We start from the raw sequence: 11,394 nt of genomic DNA, 5'->3' as shown, positions 1-11,394 counted from the left end.
AGAGCACTCGCATAGCAAAAATGAGGCAGAAATTGGTCCAGGCGTACGCAGCACCCTTCTCTTTTTATAATGTAAGTTCTCTATACTTGGTCCAGACGTACAGGGCGCCCTTCTGTTGCTAGGTATATCCAGATGCACACGGCGCCCTTCTTTTTCCACTAATGGAGGAAAACTTTATCACTAATCAGAGTCAAGTTATACGATTCTACGCTTTTGTGTGTCATTTTATTGTTTTGATTTCTTTATGCCTACTTGTTTGTATCTTATGGATAATAGCAATGATTTCAACCTCTGCAAAAGGAGATTATGTATTCACAGTTATGTAACGTTGGCAGAATTTTTTAGATCAAGCCGTACACGGCGCCCCATTGTTGGTATTCCCACCAATGCATTTTGGTGGAACACTTTTTTTCTGTGGAGAACTCTATCTTGTGTTTCTAGTATCTTTGTCTGTACCCACTTACACAAAAACGATTTTAATTTTGATCCAGTATTAATACTTCCAATAGAGTGCGACAATCTGAATTTGCCTCAAAACATGTTTACACATTTATTCTCACTTCAGATATGGGTTGTCTTGGCAACCTTTGTTATGCAGTGTGTTTCCATGAAACCATGATGAAGTTGCGAGTTGATTGACAAAGTGGCAAGCAATCATGACTGAATTTACTGAGCAATTTATCACCTGAATAAATTGATAAATAGACACCGCAAATTTGCAACAGAAGGTACAATCCATTTGTCTAGTAATGCGTAAGCTACACATCACAATCAGTTTTATATTATCAATCTAGTTACTGTACTAATAATCCAGCTAAACTTTAGCTCACTAAATATAGACAACTTTAGTTTTCACACCTTTGATTTTCATGGAACATGTTATTGTTATATCACTGTATGTACATAAGTATTTGCTTAACATATGGAAACATAGAAATACTGTACTCTGGCAAATATACAGTACAATCATTATTGAAAACATCTTGCTATCAAAATGATATATATACACTTGTTGAGGAGTAGAGCTACAGAGTACTACACGAGTAATCTGAACACGATAGTTCAAAGGGTTGACATTTATAATGAATAATTTTATGTACTAGTTGAATCTGTTAAAACCATTGGAGAGGCTTGTTGTCATACCCTAGATGTTATATGAAGGCTTTGACACAAATAAACAAGCAGTATGTTACTGTACCTTATTGGAACCAGTGAACTATTAAATTGTGACCTTATTAACAGCTTACAATAATCTAAAATGCATTTCTCTACAGTTGATGCTTAGTGGTTGAAATTAAAGTATACATCATACTAACATATGAACTTAGTATTTTGAATAATATTCTAAAACAGGTATACATATTTATATACAAAAAAAATGAATTACATATTTACAAGGTATGATCTTGGGTGCATTATCTTAGCAACATCTACTTTTGGGTTATTCACAATTTTAATTTTCACAAAGTATGCAAACATTATGCTTGGTGGTGGGGGTTAAGATGCCTTTATACACTGACAAATATATAGAAATTTTGACTAAAATTGCTGTACCATACTTAAGTACTTCAGCTTACTGTTGCAAAAATTATGAAGAATGAGTTTGTGCAAAATCAAGTTTTCATAGGGAGGGGGAGGGGGAGGGAGGAGTACTAGGAGTGGGAAAAGAAATATTCTTTGTATACTTCTGAGAATTGATAATTGTGAGTGGCCCTTTACAGACATCAACATACTACAACAACTGCTAATTAGTTTTAATAGCAAATTTCTTCGCTCTTGAATTTTATTAAATGACCATGTCAGTTCATACATAAACTGAGATATTTTCTTAATAAATATTTATTTTACAAATTTTTTTCCTTAAATTATTTTGATCATATTAAAATAATTATATTTTAGTAATTGAAGTCAGCCAAAATATTGTTAATCTGTTTAAAATGCAATTAATTTAATTTTAGGTAATGTAATCAGTCAGCAGATCAGTAATCTATTAAATAAATGAATTAATCAAATTTCAGTTAATGGAGTCAGTAATATGTTAAGAACTTCATAAACTCTGCATGGTCAATCTGTCCATCTTTGTTAACATCCAGCTCTGCAACCAGCTGTAAAAAAGATCAAAGTGTCATAATTAAGTCACTCCACTAAGGTCCTAATGAGCTGTATTCACCTATCATAAATGGAACTATGTGTTATAGAGTAAGGGCGTTAATTCACTAAGGTTTTAATGATCCACATACATCACCAATCAAACTATGCATCCTGGAGTAGGGATGTTACTCCACTAAGGTCCCAATGACCTGGAACCCCAACCCAAGCTGAATGGGGTAGGGACATTACTCCACCAAGGTCTTAAAGGCTCACTACTCAGAAAGTTTTACAAAGCAATTAAAATTATACAAACTAAAAACTTACAGCATTCATTAGGTCATCATCAATGGGAAGATTCTGGCGATGGCAGACTCTCTTAACCTCATTAACATCAATCTTGCCTGACCTGTCTTTATCATACTTCAGAAATGCTTGTGTTAGGGAGGTAAAGTTTGTGTAGTTATCTTTTTTCAGCTGCGATTTCACTTCCCCTAGCAGATGCTGAAGATCCCCAGGACTGAAAAACACAAACAAAATATCACATTTATTGTAAATAATTGAATTAATTAATACAATTTACAATTGTCCAGAAACAGGACAACATAGCACAGTTGATAACAATTGTGTATGTACTGAACCATAGAGTTTTATGTACTTCTGAGTATCCTATTCCATCAAGTTACACTTTCTGCAACAGAGATTAGCCCATGGGTCTTTCCAAGGAGATGGGTGCTGTTGGTACAGTGTAAAAGATGACCCAGTGCATGACAGAGGACACAGCACACTACGGTATTTGGAAAAGGGTAGGGGGTTTGTCTCCTTGTGTAGATCAATCTGTTTTATGGTCAAACATATGTATGACATATATCAGAAATTCTTTCTCTGTAAAGGTAAAGGTATGATACACTGCATAATACTGTATTGCCAGTGGTGCAGTTACTCAACTGGGACCAATTGTAATTTACATTTTTCTTTGCCTAGAATTCCACCAAACTCTGCTAGACAAAAATAAGCCAATACTATAATAAATACCTGGCGAATCGTAAACACAAGCATAACATCAATTTGAATTTCTTCTATATTTCGTTCCTTTCAAAGATTTTAACATAACATTTGTGAGAGGCAGTGGTGGAATGGAGTAACATCATCTTTGTCCTCACCTTCGTTTGATTTTCATTGGTGCCGCCTTTACAGATTTAGGTGCTTGAATCGTTGATGCTTTATAATCACGTCTCTGGCGAAGGGACTCAATAGTCTTCTGGACACCTGGGAAGTCCTGTTGGTGTGCTTCTAAGTACAAAAGTACATAGTCATCAGCATCGGTAATAACGAATCGATGATTAAAAACCACAACTGTAGCGCCTATGTACAAGTCTTGTGGTCCGTAGAACTGAGCGTTGTTTGGAAGCGAGCCTGGTTTTGTTACCCGCGTTCTCTCAAGGAACTTGCCACTTATAATACCAGAGTTACGAACAGGAGGTTCAAAGATTGTCATCATATCGTCTGCTAATCGGTAACTGATGATGAAGCGACGTCCTTTGTCCTCTGGCTTAACAGAATCCTGTAATTATTATATTAACATGTATTATATTATTTGAAAAAGAAAAGAATTAAGTGCTGATCAAACCGGAACAAATAAACACTAAAAATGAACTTTTATTGTAAATTTGTAATTACTGTATAATCGATGTAGGGAATATAATTCATATAATACATGTAGTACAAGTGTCTAGGAAGAAAGAAAAATATTTACGACATAACAAATAAATAAGGAGTTGAAAAGATGAGTAAAGGTGAGTTTTAAGCCTCTCCTTAAACAAAGAAAAAGATGTAGAATCCCAAATATGAATTGGAAGGGAATTTCTATGTTTACATAAATATATATAATACAACAGAAGTAACATAAAAATACACATAAGCCTAAGACAATAAATGAACACATTCAATTGCACAAATGCGGCCCAAACCAGTCACTCGTCACAAAACTCTATTTTTAGTTATTAATACAGTGTTAAAGAGTCATTTACATCCAACATTTCATTGTGAAGTTACGGGAGTTTAAACATACAGCTGTTTAAAGAACAATATTTGAGAAATCATCTCAATCAAAAGTTTATGATTTTGGGCATTTCTTGGGCAGAAACAATCACCAAATCATTAAAAATTGTTGTTTTAACATTGAAAATGGGGAAAACAACAGCATAGCATGATTATAGATATATAAAGGTTAGTTTAGTGCAATAAAACAGATTTCCAAAATGTTGAAATTCCAGCATGTTTTGGCCATTATCTACAAAACAGGATTTGCGACGAGTGATTGGTTTGGCTTGTCTTTGCCACAAATACAATTTTGAATTCAATTGCTTCATTAACATTTGCTTAAGACAGTAACAGTAAAGATACTTAAAGAGGGGCAAATGATTTTGTGGAGAGCTTACCATTACAGCTTCAAAACGAAGTACTTTGTGGTCATTCTCTAACATTTTGATGAAATCCTTTTTAGGAGGTTGAGGAACAAGAGACAAACATGACTGTAGAGAATCCTCGAAAGATCCAAACCCATTATATGGAGGTAGGTCCTATAAAATATAAGTAAATAATAGATAAACACTAAGTAAATAATATATATTTATACCTCTTGAGATATCTGTTATCTAATCAAGGGTGGAACTAGTGGGTGGGCCACATGGGCTTGCTGTCGGGAACAACTGGCTTGGCCGTCGGAAGTCGTGGTAAAACCCATCTGGGAAAATATATTTAGAATAATTTTCTAAGCCAGAGACGGCTGGCCAGCGAGTGCCATTCCGGGCATCTAGAGGTGACATAACCTAAAAGTTTCTAACCTTTGCCCAAACTATGGATTTCAGCTGAAATTCTGTTATTCTTAATCTAGAACATAAACAAACACAATGACAGTCAACTCAGAAAGCTGGCAGGCACCTAAAAGTGAATTAAATCACTGTAGCAAAAGTTAACGTTCCTTACTCCCTAAGTAACATAACAATATATAATTAAGAAGTAATAAACATAATACTAAAGAAAAGTAACAATAGCAATAATAATTTAATGATAATAACATCTATGATGTACATGTTTTTATTATATCTGAAATCATGACAATAATTTCAGATATAATAAAAACATGCACATCATAGATTTTTATTATATCTCCGATGTACATGTTTTTATTATATCTGAAATCATGACAATAATAATCATACATTTATCAATATAATAATATTTTTTATATATATTTCACCAACATTTCTCTATCAAATATATCCACATCAATCGATGATAGAAAATACAGTAATTCTGAAGCAATGTTAATATTAATATCCTATCCATAGCCTAAAGCTATTAATAAAACACTTTAAAAATAGATAAATAATAATATTAATAAAGAATAATGCTAAATAGATTAAAATCAATAACGGTATCATATAAACACAAATGCACGCTCAAGTAAGCGCATTAACTGGCACACCTTATTACAAAAAAAAGGCAATAAAGCAGTTATATGGGTGTTGCCATGGTTACCTGTGCTATCTCAATAATGGACAAATAAATCAATACATAAATGCATCAGCATGAATGGAACCAGTGAGCTAGAGCATAATTGAAGACGGTATTTCACCGGCTCCTCGCAAGACGGCTGTCTTACTCGACTCTATTATAGCTACGAGCACATTTACATTATCAGGAAATTTTTATCACTAGTACTTGAAGGTTTCCTAGTCAATTTGCAATGACAACCAATGGTAATCTCAGGTCTAATCAATTTTTTTTGGAAGCATTATATTAAGTAATCTTTTCATATTTGGACTAGACAATAATAGAACAGCGTTTATTGAATATTAATGCCACTTTTATATCAACCTAATTATATTTTCCAAGGACACTGTACTTTTTTTTTATAACATTGTCTTCTACTTTAATAATAGAGTATTCCAAAGGATTTTTAAAGAGTGTAAAAATAACATAATAACAATAACATAATAATATTCTTAGTAGTGTATCACTGATGTAAACATGTTTGAGGAATTTATTATGTTATTCCTGTATATTAGATGACTGGTATGGTTTAGTATTATTATCGTTAAACACACCAAGAGACACCCACTGAAGTATACTTATTTTGAGGTCCTCGATGAAACATAAGAATAAGTACAATACATTAAGAAATATATATAAATAGCAGTAATATCAATACTAAAGGCACTTACCATTTTGGGTACATTACGTGCACGACCTTTGACTTCAACAGGTGTGAAATCCTTTACGTTGAATTTTTTGTAGAGATAAGCTTTGGTGAACTCATCACAATCGTAGATGAGAAATGGACGGTTGTAAACGTAAACCGTTCGACCGATACTGAAGTCTACGGGGGTGTACCAATCTTTAATTTCATGTTCTGAAAGCTCCATGACAACAGAAGGAAATGACGCTGAAGAGAAAAAAGAAAATTTGCATAATTGTAACTCTTCTGAATTCATATATTTTCATTTAACCCTAATTTACTGCTTTAAACAACTAAGATGACTATTAATTATTTGTTTTCCAAGCAGTGATATTGAAAAATATATAACGTTTGTGTGAAACAGGATTTTTCAGGTTCATCCACAAATCACTCCTTACATATTCTGGTTTGTAATGTAATCACTGAGCTAAAATTCATGGTTAAGTTTATAAAATTAATAAACGTTACTTTAGACTCCACTTTCGGTAAAAAAAATGATTTTTGTGAATTTGTGTCATTGGGGCTTCATTTTACAGTACTTACATTCAACATTGTCTCTGTTCTTTGGCAGCTTTTGCCTTTTAAGAAGAAGAGGAAAGGGATCGTGTCCATCGTTAGCCTCATGAACTTCTCGTACTTCGACGGTGTCATCCACCAGGTAATACTGGATGATGTACGGCCGCATCTCACCAAACATTCTGTTCCTGTCATCCCAAACGCAGTAGAAACGCAACACCTTGTGAGAGAATGGAAATTTATAATGATACTTTACATCTTACTTAAAAACAGAAGGCGGAGAAATCATGTCCCTTTTTACTTAGCTACTGCTTTCAATTATAGTGCAATAATAATATTATCTGGATGACCCTACACCATGCTGTGGTTTCTACGAGCTCACCATAAATTATAACAATAATAGTAATAATAACAACGCTTTGTTGTTATTGTACCGAGATTACTGGCAAAGCCAGTGTGCTCTTTATATTATAGTGTTTATTAGGATAAAACACAGGTGGTGTACATGGTCAGCTGCCTGAGAGTGTATCTCATCATGAACAGTAAATAACACACTGGAAATTAAACATACCATGCCCCTGTATATCTCATAGACATTTTCACATCAATTTATAATCATATTAATTATCTAAACATTAATTCATAAATAATATAGATTTGAAAATGAATTAAAAACTAGGTAACCATTACATTGGTGTGTTTATAGTTGTTCAAAAATCTTTTCTAAATACAGTACATACCTTGCCGTCAAGCTCAATGAACTGTCGGAGCTTGTCAAAGTTTGAGGGCGTCTTGTAAGTCCTCAGGGCAGCAGACTCCTTTCTTGATTCGATGTATGGATCACTTGGAACAGGGGCAGGGGGGTTTAATTCAATACCTTCGCTGGCCATGTATTCCTGTTGAATGAGACATATAACAATTCTTTTCATGACCCGTGGACTGAAATTTATTTTGTTACAATGGGAAAATTAGAACAGAACTACATTACTCAATTTTTGCTTCTGTATGTATATACACACACAACAGGCCTATTTACTGTAATAAAAATGCGAAAATTTACCCGACTGTTTTCAAGAGGGGGAAAACCTTGAATTTTGAAGAACTTGAAAGTCATTAAAAGACACCTCAGAAGTCAGGAAAGCTCATCTCTCACCATTTAGGAATTAAACATTTTGATTTTGACCCCCCCCCCCCCCCCCCCTCCCCCCCTAAATTTGAACCCAGATCTGCCCCTGAACCTTCATATTATTCTTTACATAATTTAAAATTGTATTTGATCCCAATCCCAATATCAAGGTTGAGAATTTGTCAACTACACCCAGACTTTTTTTTTAAACCAACCTGTGTCCATTTATCACAATTGGTAATGTGGAAAGTTTTGCCATAGAAATCGACATTCATGTCCACATTGAGATCTTTCCAATGCCAGTAGTCCCCCTGGTCGTTCTTCGGTAGCCGCATTCGCTTGATCAGTTTGCCCTGTGGCATGCCGCTGTTCTCAATGTGAGGTTCAATCACAGAGATGCTGTCGTCCTCCAGATAGTAGAAAATTGAAACTGGTCTTACTCGGTAATATTCATTTTGAGACTCATGAACAGTTTGTTGAAAAAAAGCATCAAATTTTAAAACCTGTGAGAGATAAAAATTCAGATTTTAAAGATACATTTTAAAACTACAGTACAGTACAGTGGCAGAATGACTTACAATTATAGCTTTTTTAACATATTTTCAAAATAATGAAGACTCTCAACCCTAAAAAATACATACAATGAGTCATGCCATCCCAAAACCAGCGTATTGTTGCTATTAGTATTGTGTTAAACGGAGTAATTAGCATAAGATTGTGGCACTGTATAATTTAGTACAGAGAAGCTGTAATACTTTACTCATAACTTTGGCAAATATTATGTGGATTACAGTAAATGACCCATTATTTTCAAGCTTTGTGGAAAATATGAATATTCATTAGAATATAATAATATTATTCATGAATATTCATTAGAAAGTCAATTTTCATTTTTTGTCCATTGATGTTGTTTTTGTTATTGGTACTGGCATTGGTACAGGCATTTATGTTCATCTTCCTTGTGGTTATAAAGCGCAGTTCTTTTCCCTGGTTATTGGGTCCGGTTATAAAGCGCAGTTCTTTTCCCTGGTCATTGTTGGGTCCACATGCTAAGAGTTGCTGCTGGTAATGAGGTGCAGGAGCAGGCAACCCCACCAGGTTCCCATTTATACTCCTGGGTGAATAGAAGTAATGCAGATAAAGTGTCTTGCTCAAGGACACAAGGAAAATGCACAGGGATTGAAACCCCGACCTCGAGGTTGGGAAACCAAACCATTCCCACTGCGCCAAACCGCTTCCACAAAATGGCATGCTCCATATAATGACAATGTTTATACCTTTTTATCAAAACCAACATGAGCAGGAATGAAGTCTTCTGGTGGTGGCTGCTTTGCTTGGCCATAAGTTAAAGTTGGTCTCTTGTTGTTCAGCTCGTCCAACTCTGCTAAGCTTAGCTGATTCACTTCCAGTGGTTCCCCTCCAATACCAACTGTTGGCCTTGCAGGCAGAGCATAACCATTTTTATAACCTAAACTTTGCGATAGATGATATTTTCTTTTCTGAAAAAAAAAAAAAAAGATCAAAAAGGATTAATACAAAATATGTGATCCTGTATCACGGAAGACCAGCAGTACAAGTAGTATTTTCAACAGGAGCCCAAGCACAATAAGGTAGGTCTACTAGCTAGCTAGGCTAAGCCTAGCCCTGCACTTTCTGCTTGGTCCACCATCTCTCCTTTGATTTGGACGTGGTGGTGGTTGATTTAATCTCCGGGCGGAACTAAAGGCAACGCGAGTCCATAACCATATAAGCCTAGGTAGGCCTAACTAATCTCGTTCAAAACTAATTAAAAGTTTCAGTAAATTTAATAACTACTTACTGTGGGATCAGTGAATGTGTTTCCAGGTAGAAATGGCAGTGCCATTTTTTGCATTAACTTCTTCCTGTAAAACAGGGATATAATTTGAACAAAATCAATGAAGAATTTCAGCCCACCGTTTACACTCCTTCCTTCGTCGGTGGTCAGTGTGTTTTCTAACGTCACCTAGCGTTCTCGTTACCAAGGTGAAAGACAAAATAAATTTCGTATAGCGCCCTCTACAATATCATACTTCAAGTTTTTGCGGAGTTGATCTGGTTTCATCATGGAGGAATTAGTTTATCAAAGACCACTTTTGGGACCTAAACAGTTTGGGTGATCTTGGCGTTCATTGAGACTGATCTATAACCGGCATGATTAGAGGGGAATTGAAATCGAAAGCGTAAAAATTGAGACCATGCGTAAAATTAAAAGCAGTCTCCAAAATCAGTATATAAAATTAGATGCTCTTTAAGGCACATCAAATCCAGGAACCTAAACAATTATTTTTTTTTTCTATTTCCCTCTAATCTGTGTAAATGATTGCATTAAAGAGAATGTAAAATTCCAATTACTAAAATATCATGTGACTAGTAGAGCACATGAAATGAACAAGTTCATTTGTATGTTTCTGAAAAAGCCAAAATTAGGGAAAGGTCATCATTGTAAACAGTAAAATAATAGAATACTGATTATTACATAAAGGTACAGTACCATGCAACTATTTAGGGGTTTCAGAGGCTTATTTCATCGATTTTATAGGTGGATTATCTACTATTAAATGCATATCATTTTTTTTTCTCCGCAATGGTTTTTCTTTTGATTGACGACGAACACAACGCTATATCCCTGACGACGATTTTTTCCAACGATTTCATAAATCAGGATGTTAAAAAAAGGCCAAAAGACGGAGACCTAATGAGGGAGTTTTTAAGCCGGAATTTAGCACCCAGCTATAGAACGCCTATGCGCTTTCATGCGGTGGTCTGCAGGGCCACCGACCCTTGGGGCCCCTTTGGTGCCCCAAGGGTCCAGGGTCCTCGCTCTTTTAGCAACACCATGATCCAAAAGGGCTTTGTTAATACATGACAGCATAATGTGTGTCTGACATCGACTGTATGACATAATATCATATTAATCCAGTGGGGTGGGTGCTCATCCGGCCAGGGCCACCCTACATTTGTAATTGAGATAAAATATTCAAATTTTTAGTCTGAATGAATGCCGTTTCCGGGCATCTAGAGGTGCCATAATCATAATTTGCATTGAGACTCCCCTAGAATAGACCGTGCTCGCGCGAATAAGCGCCCGGGCGCTTAAAATATTTTTTTTCACTTTCTGAGGGACGCTTATTCAAACGGGGCGCTTATGGAAACAGAGTGGAAATTGAGGGGCGCTTATGGAAACAGATGAAAATCGAGGGGTTCTTACGAGAAATTATTAAATTCAAGAGGCACTTTTTGAATGAAAAAAGATTATATAAGGACATTACGAATGATGATTAGGCGGAAAAGATAATAGTCCAGAGAACATGGCTCATGACAAGAATGCGTGAATATTTACATTACAGCAAAATAGCAGATGCATTAGTGGTGGTGGGTAGTGGTTAGCTTGTTGGCCATC

At 35.2% G+C, this 11,394-nt stretch overlaps 1 protein-coding gene across 1 annotated transcript; it reads right to left on the bottom strand.

Moving 5' to 3' along the window:
* Positions 1 to 525: 525 nt before the first annotated feature.
* On the bottom strand, positions 526 to 9,949 carry LOC117110908 (EF-hand domain-containing protein 1-like). Its single transcript, XM_033253732.1, has 10 exons — positions 9,793 to 9,949; positions 9,251 to 9,472; positions 8,189 to 8,476; positions 7,588 to 7,743; positions 6,875 to 7,067; positions 6,318 to 6,538; positions 4,530 to 4,670; positions 3,252 to 3,652; positions 2,416 to 2,608; positions 526 to 2,105 (listed from the first exon to the last, which is right to left on the bottom strand). The coding sequence occupies exons 1-10, from the start codon at positions 9,844 to 9,846 to the stop codon at positions 2,028 to 2,030; spliced, it is 1,947 nt and encodes a 648-aa protein (XP_033109623.1). The 5' UTR covers positions 9,847 to 9,949; the 3' UTR covers positions 526 to 2,027.
* Positions 9,950 to 11,394: the final 1,445 nt, after the last annotated feature.

The sequence above is a fragment of the Anneissia japonica genome, unplaced genomic scaffold, assembly GCF_011630105.1.
Source record: "Anneissia japonica isolate Jap-2015-1 unplaced genomic scaffold, ASM1163010v1 scaffold277_len1293397_cov203, whole genome shotgun sequence".
NCBI classification, from domain to species: Eukaryota; Metazoa; Echinodermata; class Crinoidea; order Comatulida; family Comatulidae; genus Anneissia; species Anneissia japonica.
The sequence above is the reverse complement of the archived record's forward strand: the minus strand, read 5'-3'. Positions and strand labels throughout refer to the sequence as shown.

Coding starts and splice junctions, on each gene's coding strand:
- LOC117110908 (XM_033253732.1), bottom strand. CDS start 9,846: ATGCAAAAAATGGCACTGCCATTTCTACCTGGAAACACATTCACTGAT. Junction 8,477..9,250: donor ATGTTGGTTTTGATAAAAAG/GTATAAACATTG, acceptor TATCTCTCACAG/GTTTTAAAATTTGATGCTTT. Junction 4,671..6,317: donor CACGTAATGTACCCAAAATG/GTAAGTGCCTTT, acceptor TATATTTTATAG/GACCTACCTCCATATAATGG.